General features: G+C 46.2%; 1 protein-coding gene across 3 annotated transcripts in view; it reads right to left on the bottom strand.

Annotated features, from left to right (window-relative positions):
- The window catches only part of LOC113895646, a 75,810-nt gene that overhangs the window by 33,043 nt on the left and 24,806 nt on the right, over nucleotides 1-17,961 (bottom strand). For 2 of the 3 annotated variants that reach the window (XM_027547084.1, XM_027547083.1), the window contains exon 3: nucleotides 4,205-4,243. The exons of the other annotated variant lie outside the window; for it this stretch is intronic. In XM_027547084.1, coding sequence (XP_027402885.1) covers nucleotides 4,222-4,243 — 22 coding nt within the window. In that variant the 3' untranslated portion in view covers nucleotides 4,205-4,221. The remainder of the gene's footprint in view (nucleotides 1-4,204; nucleotides 4,244-17,961) is intronic. 3 annotated transcript variants of the gene reach the window in all.

The following is a 17,961-nucleotide window of genomic DNA, read 5'->3' as shown; positions in this document are numbered from 1 at the left end:
AGTGTCAACACGCCAAGGTGGAGAAAGCCAGCTCTAGAGAGACAAGTCTTACATTTAGAGGCTTGTTAATGAAAAGACTGGCTTGCTGCCTAGAGTGATGCCCCAGTCAAGTTTTCCCCAAATACAGTTTAATTCAGCTTTTTATTGCTTTACTCATAAATATCAATAGATATTTCTAGTATTTGAGGAAAACTTTCAATGTGGAAGAGAGAGAGAGAAAATAAAAAGAAGCCGGGGGAAACAAAGACAATTTAGAGAATAGAAAAATATTAAAATAAAACCAACAGACAAATGAAAAATAAATAATACCTTCAGAGAAATAAATGGGAGACAGTGTATTCATAAAACAAGACTGTAATATTATGAAAAAGAAGCAATCCGAAACAAGAATGAGTACTTGTATATTAAAAATATAAAAGCCAAAAAATTTTAAAATCAAGAAAGTATTTCCAAAAGGCAAATGGAGGGGAAATAAAAAAGAAAACATAAGAAAATTAGATGATTAATCCATTAGGTTCAACAGGTAAAAGAGAGGGGATAAAATTATCAAAGAATTAATTTTTCCCCCCAGAACTCAAGGACAGATACATCACACATGACTTAGCACAGCAGTAAAGAATGTCTACATTCACTATGTATCGAGTTAACCAAAAATCTTGTTAGTCTTACTGGAAGAATGGAAGAAGAACTGGAGGTGGTTTTGTAGGTGAGCTCAATTCTCAGCTACCACAAGAAGTCCACAGAGGTCTAAAACTGGTAAATCAAGAAATAACATCATAAATAGAAACAGAAAATAATAAAAGGTTAACTCTATTCTCTGAATAGAGTGGGGCAGAAAAACATTGAGATAGGATTTTTATTAATATTATAAGCCTCTATTTTGTTTAAACCATGTATGTGCATTATTTTGATAAATTTGATAAAATAAAAATGTATTAAAAATGAATCCAATAAACAAATTGCAGTATGATGGGATTAAATTTAATTATTTGGAAAATTCACCCAGGTGGGCAAGCCATGCCCTAAGAATGCTCAATAAACTGGCATGGGCAGCACGTAGCTCATTCATGTGGAAGAAGTCTCCTGATATCACTGGCCAGCAGCTGGTGGGTGGGAGTAGGGGTGGGGACAGGGGACGGCAGAGCAGCCCTTGGGCAGTCATCACCAGATCCCTTTCCCAGCAGGTTGTATTTGCTTGGGAGACCCTGCCCTTGAGTGTGGATTCTGAGGGTGGGCAAGAGCTGAGCCCATGGCTGGAGCCACAGATCCCTCCCTGCAGGTGCACGAGTCAGGTTGTCTCAGCAGCCAACGGTGACTATATACACCCATTATCATCTGATGGGTCACCATATCTTTTACCAGAGGCTCCCTGGCTGGTGGTGGTGGCGGGGGTGGCAAAGTGGGGAACGTGCTTGTGAAGTCCGGAGCCTTACCTCTGAGGTACATCTAAGTGGGCAACAGCCCTCAAGCCTAACCATCCTTTTCCTTCACCCACTGCCTGTTACCCTTCTCCACTACCTTCTACCTCAATCCTCAGGAGCTTTGCCTTGGAGACTGCTCAGTTGGCCTGCCTGAAGTTTGTTTTCTCTTTTAAGCCTTTTCAACTGTTACTTCCTTTTTAAAAATTACATCATCATTACATAAGTGTGGATGAAAAATATTGCCTGCCATATCAGCAAACAAGGGATGCTACGATCATCAAGCCATCAGTCATTAACCACCACTCCCAACAGTGAGCCTGAGATACTGGCCAGAATACTGACCTTAGACAGCTAAGGTCCATATCAAAGGAAGGATTTCAATGAGCCCAAACTCTTACATCTTCCCATACACAGAAAAGCGCTAAATTCATTAACTTGAGGTGTCTGGTTTTCTTTAATTAACAGTAATTTTTGGATGTTCTTATTACTTGCTCTTTTTGGCAAAACTCCTTTGTATCCTGGCTCCTCCCTTACCTTACCTCTTTGAGTACAGTCCCTCAGAGCTATCTGAAAGGCTGACTCCTAGGCTTGAAGTCCTCATAAAATTCATGGAATAAAACACAATTCTCATTTAGGCTGCATATTTTTTTTTTTCAGTCAACGTAAGTAACATGTATTCCTTGCAGAAAAATTTTAAAATGTTGAAAATCATCTATAATTCTAACCGGCCAAATAAAATCAATATTTGTCTATGAACTTGCAGAATGTTTCCAGGCTTCCTCACAGGTACCCAGGAAGAGTTCATGTCTCATCTGAATACCACCGGCACTCAGTACATGTTGGACTCTGAGCTGGGGCTTTAGAGGCGTTAATCCCACTAAATCCTCACAACTCTGTGAGGCAGGCCTTACTATGCCCATGTTATAGGTAGGAGACAGAGGCTTAGGGAGATCACATCACTTGCCTGAGTTCTCATGTGGGTTAAGAGACTGATCTCGATTTAAACCCACTAGGCTGAGTACAAAGCTACTTTCCTTACATGTTTTGTTAAGATTTTTCTTTTTCTCTCTGTTGGGCTGCATTTCACAGGCCTATAAGGCCTGTACTTACCCAGTTTCAAGACTGAAAAAAGAGCCTGGAGTTAGTGAAAGAGACATCAGTGACATAATGGATAGGAGGATTCATCTTACAAGTGTAAAGCAAAGTCCTGGAGCAACACCTCACCATGTGATGGTGAGCAGGACAAGGAGGCAGCCTTCGCTCCTGGGGAGGGGAGACTGCCTGTTACAGGGGGAATAGATGGCAGGTTGGCTCATCGGTTACCAGGGAAACTAGCAGAGGGGCACGCCCTTCACTGCCTCTTGGACAAGAACAATCTCTAGTTGGGGCCTGTGGCAAGCAAGTAAATAGGAAGGTCAGTCATGTGAATAGGGTGTAGGTGAAGCAGGCACTGATCCAGCAGGGCATGTACTGAGAGCAAGAGAACAGCCATTCTGGGCTTCCCTGGTGGCTCAGTGGTAAAGAATCCACCTGCCAATGCAGGAGACATGGGTTCAATGTCTGATCCGGGAAGATCCCACATGCCGATGAGCTACTAAGCCTGTGTGCCACAACCACTGAGCCTGTGCTCTAGAGCCGGGGAGCCGCAACTACTGAGCCCATGTGCCGCGGCTACTGAAGCCTGTGTGCCCTGGAACTCGTGTCCCACAAGAGAAGTCACCACAGTGAGAAGCCCTTGCATCACAAATGGAGAATAGACCCCACTCTCTGCAACTAGAGAAAAGCCTGAGCAGCAATGAAGAGCCAGCAAAGCCAAAAATAAATAAATAAAATTATATTTAAAAAACAAAACAAAAAAGAGAAGAGCTCTTCTGAGTGGCCTGAACATACACTTTTTTTTTTTAAACCTAGCAATATATGCAAACATTGTTCTTATTAATTTATATACACCCCTAGGTGATGCTGCCGCATGCATGACATGTCTTTGTGTAGATATGCCAGATTTTAAACAACCAACTCCTTTTTGTTGGGCTTTCCAATGTTTCCTTTTTTTCTATTATACACAATGCAGTTATAAATATCTTTATTCATCCACCTTTGCAAAAATGTGTTTATTTCCAGAGGATAAATTCCAGATGGTAGAACTGCTTGGACAAAAGCTAGATATGTTTTTAAAAGTGGCCCCTTTTCCAATCACGTCAGCAGTACACATCGTTGCACATTCCCCCCACATTCGTTATTTTCACTTTTTAATTTTCACTTTTTAAAATTTGGACTGTGATTTAACACAGAAACAGAGACCCCTCTATGCTGGAAGCATCCTATATATTGCTCTAGATTTAGAACCAAATCATTCTTGCTTTAAAAAAATACAAAAAGCCCAAACACTCTGCCAAGGTCTGCTCTGACTTCAGCAGACAGGGTAGAACCTCCAGAGAGACCAAAGAAGAGGAGCGGCCTGGAGGGAGGGAAGCAGGGGAGGAGGACCAGGCTGTGGGCCCATGACTGTCTGTCGTGGGGGAGGCTGCCAGGTTTTTCCAAGGGAAGCACTGTCTTCCTGGGTCTGAAGACTGGATAGCCACCTCTGCTGACCCATTCCTCAACACTTAGCTGTTCCTCACTGTCCCCAGCTCTCACTCTAACCAAGAAGTCAACACGAGTTCCCGCACCTTCGTTTTATTTGGCTGCCAACACTTTCAGCCCTCTGGGTCTTCATTGAATACATTTCAAGGCCTTTTAAGTTGAGAAGTTTTAAACTAGACACAGTCTTATTGTTCTTTTACCTTGATGTTGTTTTCCTTCAACAGGCTGCAAACTGGCACCTGTAGGTAAAAAGGAAAGTAAGTGATTAAGGGAGAGCACTAAGGGGGAGCCTTGGGGCAAAGTAAACCTGAATGGAAGTGATGAGTGCTCATCTGCAGCAACTCAGCTGTGAGTTGCCTGCATGCTGGCCCAAGGCAGAAACAGGCCCCTGACGTCCACACAGGGGTATTCTCCTGCCCAGGGCAGTTCTTTCTCCTTCAGCTCATTAACACTCTTTTGCTGGCAGAAACTTCTTCCCCCTCGTCTCAAGGCCTTATATAAACAGTAAGTGGTTTTGTCATACTTTTTTTTTGCAGGGGGTGGGGGGTGGGTGGGGGTGGGCATGTCATGTGCTATATGGAATCTTAGTTCCCTGACCTGGGATTAAACCCATGTTCCCTGCAGTGGAAGTGTGGAGTCTTAACCACTGGACCATGTATGGTGGGGAAGTCCCCACCATACATTTTTATTCATATATCCATTCATCAAATATTTACTGAGCACCTACCATATGCCAGGTACTCTCCTTGGGCTCTAGAAATATAGCACGAGACAAAACAGATGAAAACTCTGCTCCTGTGGAACTTGAAGACCAACCAACCAAATTAATTAATTGAATAGTAATCAGAAAAGTTAACTGCTCTGGAGGAAAAACAAAGTAAAAGATGGTAGAAGCAAATGTTGGAGCAGAAGGTGGAAAGGAGTGCTAAACCTGTAAATATCGCACCCAGGGAAGCCCAGACATCTGAGAAGATGACTTGTGAACAAAGACCTGAGAAAATGAGGACATGCACCCTGAGAATAAGAGGGGAATATGCTTCCCAGGTGGGGCAACAGCACGTGAAAAGGCCTGGAGGGAAGAGCCTGTCTGAGATGGTAAAGATCAGAGAGGAGGGGAGTGTGGCCCGGGAAGAGTGAGTGATGAGGCAGTAAGGGAGGGGAGCAGAGAGGCAGTGAGAGGCTCCAGAGTGTGCAGAGCACTGAAGTTCATCAAGCACTGACCTTGAGCTTTGACTCAAGATGGGGGCCGCTGGAAAGTTTTACACAGAGAAGGGACACGATGTGTCTCACACTTTAACAAGGTCACTCTGGATGTTGTGTTGAGAGTAACCTGGGGAGCACAGGTCAAACCAATTGGGAGGATACTGCAGAAATCCTGGAAGAGACAATGGTGGCTTGGACTGGAGAGGTAGCATGGGGCGGGGGACCGGTATTGAGATCTAGTCAGATACTAGAAAGCAGAGCTAACAGGATATGTTGATGGACTTAGAAGAGAAATATGAAATAAAGGAGTCAAAGAGGACGCTGAGATTTTGGCTTGAGCAAATGAGAAGAAGGAATAGTCATTATTTACATGCAGAAGCCTGATGATGGAGCATGTCTGGCAGGGAGATAAGGAACTCAGTTTTTATTAAGCATGAGATGACTTTTAGACACTCAAGTGGAAAGGTGAGTAAGCAGGTGGATATATGTGTCTGGAGTTCAGGGGAGAGAGATCCGGACTGGAAGTGAAGATTTGCAAGTGCTCAGCTTGTAGTTCTTATGAAGCCATGGAGTAGGAGGAGGTCACCAAGGCGGTAACTGTCAATATACAAGCTGCCTTCAGTTCATGAAGACTGTGTGTATATGTAGTTGCTCAGTTGTGTCCAGCTCTTTGTGACCCCATGGACTGTAGCCCGCCAGGCTCCTCTGTCCATGGGGATTCTCCAGACAAGAATACTGGTGTGGATTGCCATGCCCTCCTCCAGGGGATCTTCTCAACCCAGGAATTGAACCCAGGTCTCCCTCATTGCAGGCGGATTCTTTACCATCTGAGCCACCAGGGAAGCCCTCATGAAGGCTAAGCTCCATTCAATTGCTCAGCAAAGGAGACTGAGAAGGAGTAGCAAGTACAATAGGAAGGAAACCAGGAAAAAGGGTTTTGAGGAGATGGAGCAATTCACTGTGATAGGTCAAGTCATATGAGGACAGAGAATTAATAACTGGATTTAGTGTCTTGGAAGCACAGGCGATCTCAGTCAAGGGCAGAGTCAGCGAAATGGTTGGGATGAGAACCTGACTGGAACAGGTTCGAAAGAGAGGAGCCCAAGTTGTGAGCTAGGGGACAGATGGGGCTGGCAGCCTCAGGAGCTCTGGAAGCAAAGGGGTAAGGGATGATCAGATAAACTGCTTCTAGCTTTATTTCACTCATTTATAAGCTGTAAAGCATAAAGCTGGCACTTCCACAACACACGTAACAATTTGGCAGCTGCTGTTACCAAGCTGGACCAGGTTCTCCATGTTGCTGAGCTTCAACCAGTTCTGGTCCCCAGAGAGAGTAATCAGCTTGTCTCTAGACTCCCAAGATGTTAATCCCATTTTCTCCAGGTCACCTGGAGCCTTAGGATCAATGCCCACAACTTTAGAGGGCTGCTGAACAGCCTGGTCTGCTTCTTATAAACCAAGATTTTGCTCAGGTCTCTTCTCCTGATGGGAAGTCAGAGGAGCAAGATGGCAGGGGTCCTGCTCTCACAAAGCCTGCCTTCTGGTGGAGAGGACAAATAACCGCCCAGAACAGATGAGCAGCAGGTCACTGCAGACATAGTTAAGTGCAATGAAGACAATAAAATGGGGTGAGGGAGGGAGAGAGAATGTGGGAGGGGCCTCCTTCAGCCCGGGTGTGCGGTTAGGAGGACTTTCTGGCAGACGACATTTCAGATGAGACCCAGGGAAGCCTGGCGTGCTGCAGTCCATGGGGATGCAAAAAGTCAGACATGACTGAGCGACTGAACTGAATAGAGGGCAGCTCATTCTCCTTGAGCTGTCACCAATCCTACACTACTCTTGAGCTTTCAAATCTCCCAAGGCTAGGTAGGGACTGGAACCAGCTAAGTACAGGTCCAAAAAGAGATAGTCTCTTCTCTCTCTAATACATATGGTGGGGATTCTTCTCTCCATAATTAGAAAACACACATATTTCTTTCACTGAAAGATTTGGAAATACTGAAAACAGAAGTTTCAATTCTACTACCCAGAGATCGTTATTGCTCACACTTTTTATTTTTACTGTTCACATTTGGTGTGCATCTTTCTAGACATTTTTCTATGCACATATATACACATTTTTAAAAAATGGGATCATGTTGTATATTCTGTTTTGTGTACACTGTTTTAGTCATGAGTTGTGACTAAATTATAAGCACTCATATAATTTTATTCTCCATTTGATTCTTAATGGCTGCATAGTATTTCACTGAAGGCATACTTTTATCATATTTTATTTAATTCCAAAACACTGGCCATTTAGATTATTTCCAGGTGACTGCTACTATGAGTAAATATTATAATGAGTAATCCTATATGTGTCTTTTTTCTTCAGTGGAAGAGGCTTGCAAATTTCTCATTGTTTCCTTGGATTAAGAGAAAATGTCACTGCCCAGTGGGAGTGCCACAGATCTCAGGCATCAAGAGGCAGCCTGAGGCCAAGGGCAGAGGGAGGGCGGGGCTGGGGCCTGCACCCAAGAGCCCCAGAGCCTGATTTAATCCTCTGACATAGCCCAGGCCCGACTTCCTCCCTAGAGGACCTGAGGAGTAGGAAAATAACAGGCCCCTCCCACAGGCCAAGTGAAATCCAAAGGGATTCCCCACGGGAGCCAGGAAGGGGGTGTCTCTCTCTGACCTGAGCATAGACAGCACCACCCCTCCCTTGAAATCCCCTTGGGGAAGCTCCTCCGTCCACCTCTCCCTGGGGAAAATATCTGAGGGGTCAGGCCGGCCGTCTTTCTTTGGGGCAGGGCTGCTGGGGAGTGCTTGTGAAAGACAGGGTTCTACAGAAATAGCTCCTCTTTTACTCCTGATCCAGCCTTGGTCCCGAATCCCTGAATTCCTCAGAGGAGCTGGCAGGGACAGTTTGTGCCTCCCATGAGAGGAGTGTCCTCAGACACAGTGAGTTCTGGAGTGAGTGGGAAAAGCACAAACCCAGGAGGTCCTCAGACCTGGGTTTGAATCTGTACTCTGGCACATTTCAGCCTCATCTTGAGCAAGTGACTTCACCTGCAGAATGTAAGCTCTAGGAGGGAGGGACTTGGATCTCTCTTGTTTACTGTTATATCTGTAAAATTTAGCATGTAGTAGGTGCTCAATAAATCCTATGCCAGGTCAATATATGCTCCTTTTGGAGCCTCAGTTTGTTCATCTGTAAAATGGGGTGATAACACCTCACTGGTTTGTTGTGAATTAAAAAATAAAACACGGGTAAATACTTAACACAGTGTCAGGTATTCAAGAAACACTAGCGGCCAAAGCCCTGGAGAGGTGCTTCCACCATGCTCTGCACACGGTGCTGCCATGAGGCTCTGCAGTTCACCCTTGCTAGAATTAGTTTACCTTTACTCTGCTCACTACTGCATCCCAAACATGCCTCTGGTGTGGTACACATTACACTGTGTGTGCTTGTCCAACTACCCCGTTAGGCTTAGGGCAGTTTAAGGACAAGAATTCTGTCTGTATCCTGTGTGTCTCTGAACAACAGTATCAAGTAATAAGCAAGGCTGTTGTTCCCATTCTACAGATGAGGAAACTGAGGCTGAGAAAGGTTAGGTGCCTTGCCCTAGGTGCACAGACAGGGAATGGCAGAGCAAGATCTAGACCCAGTTCTGGTTTCTGGGCCCCTGCTCACTTTTAGGTGACTCTCTTACAAATAATGTGGGGGTAAGGAGGAAGCAAGCTGGTTCCCAGGGCCCCTGAGGGAAAAGGCCAGCAGAACTCCAAGAGGAGTGGGGTCTTCAGGGAGCTGGAGAGTTGTCAGGGCACCAGCAGTCACCGGAGCCCCCTCTTATCCTCCTGTGGATCACCATGCATGCAACAGCTGCAACCCCCAGAGGCCTATGGTTTAGCTGGCCTGGGACAGGCTGATGCAAAGGTGGGGACTCCAGGCAACATCTATCAGTGTGGAACCCAGCTGGTAAGGGGACAGGTTTCTCCAGCCCAGAGCTGAAGGTCTTGGCCCCAGCAACAGGGGTGGCAGCTTCAGGGTATCTGCTCAGGGATGGCCTGGCTTCAACTGTGGTGTAGGATGAGCTCCCTATCAGACCACAAGCATCTTGATTTACTCATCTCTGTGACCTCAGGATCCTACTGAATGAGTGAGAGCCCCCAGCCTCCAACAGTGGTGACTAAGGGAGAGGGAGCCGTTAGACCTAAACCAGGGATGTGGAGGGAGGAAACAAGGGACCAGGCAGGAGGGCTTTGAATGACCAAGAACAACCTCTGTCTCCTCTCCCCTTTATTAAACTGTAGTTTCTGGAGGGCAGGTCTGTGGCTGATTCATCTGTGTCTCTACCACACCCAGTAGAATACTTTGGAATTCGGTAATAGCAACTGAATTGTAGCTTACTGAGGTATAACTGGAAGCCAGTATAGAGGAGGACAGATGGCATTGGTTCTTTGTGCCGGGGTCATCCTGGAAAGGGCAGTCCTGCTAGTCCAGTGTCCTGACCAGGATGGCCCCAGAGAGGGGCAGGGACTCTTCAGCTGGGCTATTCAGGGTGTGTGCCTCCCTCCCCAAATCCCACCCAGGTGACTAACTCCTTTCCCGAGCCAAAGAAAGACCATCTGGGGGGAATCTCCTGACTCTGTGTGTCTCTCTGGTGACGGAAACCTGTCCCAGGCCAGCTAAACCACAGGCCTCTGGGGGTTTATGGGTGTATGGGGTGTATGGTGTAACATCCTTGTCCTGAGGAATGTGGGAGGGCTGTGGGCCATGAGAAAGAAACATTCAGAGCAATTATCTCTTCTTTAAAGTAAAACTGCTGCTTTGGCCTGAATGGTCAGATCAGTAGGTTCTTTTTCCACCTGCCATTCCCATGGTATGTGTTGTTGTTTTTGCGTGCTCAGCCGTGTCCAACTCTTTGCAACTCCATGGACGGTAGCCAACCAGGCTTCTCTGTCCATGGGATTCTCCAGGCAAGAATACTGGTGCAGGGTGCCATTTTCTCCTTCAGGGGATTGTCCCGACCCGGGGATTGAACCCATGTCTCTTGCAGCTCCTGCACTGGCAGGTGGATTTTTTTACCACTGAGCCACTTGGGAAGCCCCTGCATGCATGTGTTACATGGCTACAAATAATCCTGATGTTGCATACTTAAACTAATGCCTTTCTTCAATCCTTGTCAGCCCATCAGTGTAAACTGTGCTGCCCTCTGAAGGTGTGCTTTGTGCAGGGCTCGTCTCTACAAGGCCAAACTCGGGATGCATTTTATCACTGGCACAACTGTACAGCCTTAAGCTAAAGACTTAAGCTTTAAGGCTGAAGGTATCTAGATCCTGTAGGGGGACACCCTGGAAATCAGATGTGACACACATCTATCCACGTGGCTCTAAATTAAGTCTATAGGATTAGGTCTAAGCTCAGACACTGCCAAAGGCCTCCAGGCTATGGCCCACTTTACCTGCCTAAAAACACCCTCCCATCTTGCACTTCACTTACCTAAGCAAGTGAATGTGACTCATGTGAGATGCAATTACCTGGACCAGCCAGTGGGTCCCAAAGTGTGGTTCCCCGACCAGCAGCATCAGCATCAGCTGGAAATTGTTGGAAATGCAAATTCTCAGGTCCTACTCCAGAGCTACTGAACCAAGATCTCTGGGTGGGGCCCAGCTGCCTGTGTTTTCAAAAGTCCTCCAGATGATTTTGACACGTGCTAAAGCCTGAGAACCGCCTGGATGTGCCATTCCTTAAGCCTGGGGTGTCCTTCTCAGGCCTTCTCTGCTTGTTGTCATCTCAACCCCTGCCAAAGTTCTGCTCAATACTGTTCCTTTCAGGAAGCCCTCCTCGTCCCCTGAGCATCGGTGAATGCCTCTTCCTGAATCCCACGGCCCCTTTGTTATTCCCTTCCCCATTAAGGTAAAATGGATTCATTTCTGCTTTTTCTTTTTTTTTTAGCATGTATTTTCTGCTTCATTTTACAGCAAACTGAGCATTTGTTAACTGCATCCCGAACTAATTTCACCTTAACACACACACCCAAACGTTACTCTGAAAACGAGAGTAAAGGCCACGTCTTCCTTTACTCACTCTGTCAACAAATATTTACTTTTAGAGATAAAAGGTGTGGTCCTATTCTCCAGGAACACAGGATCATACAATATGTACTTTTTTGGTGTCTGGCTTCTTTTACTCAACACGCCTGAGATTCATCTGTATTGCTATGTGCCAATGTAGTTTGTTCTTCTTCAAATTGCTGTGGTGTATTCCACTGTATGCATATGACACAATTTACTTATCCGTTCTGTTGCTGACGGCCACTTGGGCTGTTTCCAGTTGATGAATAAGAGCACTATAAACACTGGAGGATATACACACTCGTTCCTACTGAGTACATACTTAGGAGTGGAACTGAGAGTTTATGGAATGAGTGTAATCTCAGCTTTAGTAGATCCTGCTAAATAGTTTTCCAAATTTCCAAACGCTCAAATTTATACTCCTATCGCCAACACGTGAAAGTGAAAGTCGCTCAGTCGTGTCTGACTCTCTGGGACCCCGTGGACTGCATAGTCCATGAATCCTCCAGGCCAGAACTGGAGTGGTAGCCTTTCCCTTCTCCAGGGGATCTTCCCAACTCAGGGATCAAACCCAGGTATCCCCCATTGCAGGCGGATTCTTTACCAGCTGAGCCGCCAGGGAAGCCCACCAACACATGAGGATTTGCCAATATTTGGTGTTATCAATCTTTAAGGTTTTGGTCCTTTAGGCTGGATATACAGTGTTATAAGTTCTAACTTGCAAAGTGACTATTTAGCTATCCACTTTAAACATGTTCTTGCTCAAGGCTTTTGCTGATCTTGCCTGTCTTTTTCTTATTGACCTACAGGCATTCTTCGTATATTCTGACTACAAGTTCTCCGTCAGGTATGTTACTGAAAGTACCAGCCTGTGGTTTGCCTTTTCATTCGTTTAATGGTATCTTTTGACGAACCAAAGACCATGAAAGTTCAATTTATCTATTTTCTCATCGATGACTATTGCTTTTTGTACAGTTTAAGAAATCTTTATTTTAGGGGCTTTCCTAGTGGCTCAGTAGTAAAGAATCCACCTGTCAATGCAGGAGACATGGATTCGATCCCTGATCCGGGAGGATCCCACATGCCAGGAGCAAGTAAGGTCAAGCGCCACAACCACCAAGCCTGTGCTCTAGAGCCTGGGAGCCATAACAAGAGAAGCCAGTGCAATGAGAAATCCAGGCACTGCAACGAGAAAGTAGCCCCTACTCACCAGAACTACAGTGAAGCCCACGGAGCAACAAACGTCCAGCACAGTCAAAAATAAATAAATAAACATAAAAATAAAAATAAATTCTTATAAAAAAGAAATATTTATTTTAATATCAATAAATCCAGTAAACACAGAAATAATCACAAAAAGCTAATGTTTAAAAATACAAAGAATTGAAAGGACAAAGTCTGACTGAGTAGGAGAAAGACTGCATTTGTCCATGAGGGTGTGCCCACTTGAGTGTGACATGCAAAGCCTGTGCTTCACTCTAGGATGTGATGTAGGTGAGACGTGAGCCTCTGATCAGTTCAGCAAGCAGGTGTTGATGTCCAGTTTGGATAGGGTGCTGTGCTAGGTCTGAGCATGGCTCTGTGGGGGCAGGGGGACCCTGGCTGACTGGCTCAAGAGAAGGACCACCCCCTTTCATGTGTGTTAAATCAGGTCCAGCTCTGCAAACCCTGGCGGCTTCCCCTAGTCCATGCCCTGCTCCTCCTCCTCCACGCTGGAACCTGCAGAGAGAGCAGTGTTGACACTTGTCCAGCTGGCTCGCAATGGGGGAATTCTCCCTTCCTCGAGTCACCACAAACAGAAAGAGCTTCACATCACAAGCATGGGACTACAAATGATTGCATGCTTGTTTCACTATGCTGCATCACTTCCAAAATCCCCTGCGAGGCTTTCAGATGAAGTCTAGATCCAAAAACTTCCCCCATGTTTCCCCCAGTTTGAACAATACCCAGAGAATCACAAGCTGCCTCGTAAAGCTGACTTCCCCAAAGAAAATAAAAGAGATCTCAGACTCAAGGTTATGAGCACGTAATCCAGAATGACCAAGCCACCACCTCTTCTGCTGGGGGGTGGTGGTAGCAGGCTGTTGGCCCCTATCACCTTGCCAACAGGACCTTGGCCCACTGGAGGAGACACAAGGCTCCTCCAGCAGAAAGCCAGTCCAGCATCCCCAGGGTAGTTTTCTCCTTATGCAGCTTCATAGAGACACACATACATGGTCTTGGGAGCTCAGAGATGTGGTGCACAAGTCCCCAGCATCACTACCCACAGAAGCACAAGCCAGGTGACAGACTTCATTTCTGACGTATTCACATGATGGGTCTTGGGGAAAACCACAAAGTGATCACAGCAGCAGCACCCAATTTCCTTGTTTGTCCCAGTTCCTACCCCTCACCACTACCTTCTCCCATTTACCAACCTCTCATAAGAACTCACAACTCCAGGGTAAGGTTAAAGGGCTCCTTGAAATCCACAAGTGGTATACAAAATCCTGCATGTTCATGAGTTTTCCTGAGGGAATGGTCCATCTATTTCCTTAGGTTCTGAAAGAGGTGTGTGACTTAAAAAATGCTGAGAACGACTGGACCAAGCCCTCTATTTAAAGATGAAGTTAGTTTACAGTATAAAGTGAAATTACACTAATGACTTATATGCATCTTTAGCTAATTGGATTTTCAAAACAACACCTCGGGAAGGAGAATGCTTAACTGAAGGCGTATTTCTAAAGGGCAAAATTGAAGTACAGTTGAAACCTGAGGTGGAGAGGATGACACTGAGGCAAGAGGCCTTCCTGCTATCCTTTCAGCTACTCCCACCCATGCAGAAGATCGGTTTTTCTGTCTAGATGGCTTCTTGAAGGCTACTACAGGAAAGACAGGCGTTGTCAAAAGAGACATAGGAATTTCTCAGATGAAGCTCAGTCCTTCAGGTTCAAGACACCTCCAAGGCCACTGAGGCTGCCAAGGCCTTTGAAAGAAGGGAAGGTTCTCACTGTGACTTAGGGGCCCAGGAACCCTGTTTCTATGATCACAGCAGTCCTCAAGTGGGAGGAACACACCTGAAGCTTATGCTCCTTCGCAAAAGGGCCAAACCTTCAGAAAAGTTATGGCTGCTGCATCCTGGTTCCCTACTCTCTGCTGGTGATAAGACACAGCAGCTGTCCTGAGGAGGAGCAATCTGAGGCCTCCTCGCCCCTCCCACCATGCCCTGCTTGTCCTTCTCCGCCTGGTCAGTGAGCTTCGTGATCACACCAGGGCCCTGCCCCCGCTGTGGCCAGGAGGAAGTGATTCTGCAGCAAGGCCTCCCAGGGACTCCCAGGGCTGGCTCAGGCATCACGCTGTTAAATAAGTGGGATTTTTTCCCAGTGTTTTCAGAAACTGTCGGGTAAAAATATAACCATCCCAAAACTGTTTATGTAATTCCTGGGAAGTCTCAACAGATATGGTTCCCTATTTATAATTGTGGCCAAGACTTAAAAAATAAAAGTAGGGGGGGTTGTCAAAATTGCAGACGCTGTCATATTAAAGTTCTGTGCTTTTGCAGCATCAGAACTGTTTCCCTAATATGGAGACCAGAATCTGCCCAGAATTCAGGTTTTTAGGGGATTTTAGCATGGTTATGTTGGAATTCATTTAAAAGTCTGGGAACACTCTATTCTCATAAACATTTCCGTGCCCACCAGAGTCAACATGGCTCCCTTGTCCCCCTCCACACACCTGCAGGGGCTGCTGTGTTTCTGGGTTGGTCTCCTTGGAGGTGGACATCAGACTACTTGGCACAACTCTCAGGGGTTCAGCTCTCTGGATCCCTACCAACAGAACCCATAAGGTCCTGGTCCCTAAACCACAAACCTTGATTACAGGGGAAATGCAAAGTTCCTGAGGGACATTCACAGTGTGAAGGTGACAGTCTGGGCTTCTTTCTAGAATCACCCTGGGATTGCCTAGTTGGCAATCCAACTAGAATCCAGCCTTTACAGAAAAACATCTCCTTTTTTTTGGTTGTTGTTTTAAATTAGAAAGGCTATTCTTCTTTGAGCTAGAGTATTGTTTGGATCACGGACTTTTTCAGTAAAAAAGAATCTGATGAGAGCTATGTCTCCACCAAATATAGTTAAATACCACTTGAGGGGGAGAGAATGGGTTCACAGCCCACGAAGATGAGCCTGTGAACCTAGAGATAAGAACCTCAGCCTTGGAGGGGCTTTCTGATAACATAAAGCCTCTAAGCATTCCTAACCTCCGCCAAGCAAGCACCAGCAGCTGAGGCCTCAGTCCAGGACCCTACCTCCACTTGCACTGAACACCCTGGACAGAATGCAGAGGCACAGGACCATCCCACCTTGACAGAAAACCCTCGTGTTTCTCCTCAGGCCCCACAGCTTGGAGAGGTTGAAGAGAGGAGGGAGAGTGTGGCCACCCCAGCCCTAACCTCCTTCAGATGAGGGACAGTGGCCAAGGGACACATAAAGGAGGCTGAAGAGTCGGGGTCAGCAGCTCTTCCTCTCTGCTCTCTCCACTCACCCTTACCCCCACACCAAGCCCTAATGTCAGCCCTACTATGTCCACCCTGAAAACCCTCTGCCACTTCCCACAGGTCCCCTCCCAGGGAAGTTCTTTAACTGGTGGGTGTGGGAAAGAGGAAGAGGAAAAATATTTCTATGGCTTCCCAATTCCCTCCACTCTCTAAATATACTCAGTTAGAAAATAACTGGAGATCTCATGCCAGGTACCCTAATGGCTCTTCTTACATCCATAAAGAGAATGACTGATGAAGAAATGCAAAATCCCAACACATAAAAATGTGTTTGAAAAAGGGAAGCCCCCCAAAAGTTCCCATCTGTTGACCAGAGGCAATAAAATAATGACTTAAAAACACACACACACAAAACCTTTGGGGTCTTTCCAAATCACAGAGGAAAATATAAACAGACAAAGACATGCTCTAGTCTTAAAACTCTGACTTGGTACCAAAGCAAGTGTTCCCTAACAGCAGTAAACAACCTCTCCCCAGCACCCTTCAGCCCACTTTGCCTCACCCACATGAGGTCCCGGATAATTCTGCAAACATTTATTGACCACTGACTTTGCATCCTACCATTCTAGGAGCTGCAGTTACGCAATCTCTGGGCATTTTGGGAGGAGCAGGAAAACAGTTCAGTCAACATTTATTGTATACCTACACTGAGCTAGGTTTTAAAGTTTGAGGGGACAAGAATCTGAGAAAAGAGTAGTTAGGAATAATCCAACCTGGGAAGCACTAATCTACAAATGGCACCTCAGGCGCAAGGAGCAACTAGTTCTGCATGGTGGGATCAGGGAAGGTGACCTAGAGAGGTGACATTTAAGTTAGGCTTTGAAAACATACTAGGACTTTGATGGGTAAAGCTGGGAAGGAGTGGCATTCCAAGCAGAAAGAACTGAGAGAACAAAGCTTAGGGTTTGGGGAGAGAGTGGACAGTTGGTTGCATGGGGAACATCATGTAGTTAGGCCAGCGGCACCAGAGCCTGAGGTCTGGGGGCAGGGAATGAGAAAATAAAAGGCAGGCTGCAGTTTATGATAGCCGTGGATAAGTGCCATTCAGAGGACCTGCTGTGTGGAGTGACCACCTGCAGCTTCAGCATCTGCCATACCAACCATTCAAGTCAAGGCCCCACTGCCTCCTAGAAGTTCCCAGCCAGGAGCAGATTGTGGCAGGGGTGTTAGGGCCTGTCCATTTCTGCTCCTAGTGGTACTCCTCTAACGGGCAATCTTTGTGCTGGAGCTTCCCAGTGAGCCGACTGAGAGGTTCTCAAAGCTGCGTCAGGGCCAGAGGGTCTTCCTGCTCAACCCTGCTGCCTCCCCCTCTCCCTCCCCAGGAGGTCGGCCTCGGCTGCTGGGCTCCCCTCTGGAGGCTGCCTTCTCCTGACCGACTCCTGCTGCCTGCCCTTTATTTATTTAAAAGAATTCAATTGATTTATTTATTTTGGCCACACTGGGTCTTCAGTGCTGCTGTGGGTTTTCTCTAGTTGTGGTCAGCAGGGGCTATTCGCTAGTTGCACTCTGCGGGCTTCTCATTGCAGTGGCTTCTCTTGCTGCAAAGCACAGGCTCTAGGGCACCAGCTCAGTAGTTGCGGCACATGGGCTTAGCTGCATGTGGAATCTTCCAAGACCAGAGGTGGAACCATGTACCCTGTGTTGACAGGCAGATTCTTAACCACTGGACCACCAGGGAAGTCCTCCTCTTATCTTTCATAGGCATTATCCCCCAGCCCCCGTGTCATCTCCTGCACTTTGAATTCCATCTTGGTGTCTGCTACCCAGAAGATCCAAACTGAGAAGGATCCTGGATGAATCTTCAGTGTCCGGACTCTGACTTGTTGGCAAGGAGGAGCCACTGACGTCTTTTAAATATGGGAAGCATGATCAAATATGAATTTTATAAATGTTATCTAGCAACAGAGTGAGGAATGAACCAGTAGGGAGGGAACGTGGTGGTGAAAGGGCCATTTAAAAGGACAGTGCATTTACGGGTACAAGACTTTGACATGAAGAAACTGGCAGCGTGTATAATTTACTATGTATATACTCTAACTCAACAATCCCAATTTTAGAAATCTGACAGAAATGCTAGGACAAATGCATGAAAATATAATGATGAGGATGTTTATAGTAGCCTTATATACATTAGCATGACATTAGAAAGCTCCATGTTCATCT

The sequence above is a fragment of the Bos indicus x Bos taurus genome, chromosome 7 (genome assembly GCF_003369695.1).
Source record: "Bos indicus x Bos taurus breed Angus x Brahman F1 hybrid chromosome 7, Bos_hybrid_MaternalHap_v2.0, whole genome shotgun sequence".
NCBI classification, from domain to species: domain Eukaryota; kingdom Metazoa; phylum Chordata; class Mammalia; order Artiodactyla; family Bovidae; genus Bos; species Bos indicus x Bos taurus.
This window is presented reverse-complemented; position numbering and strand designations above follow the sequence as displayed.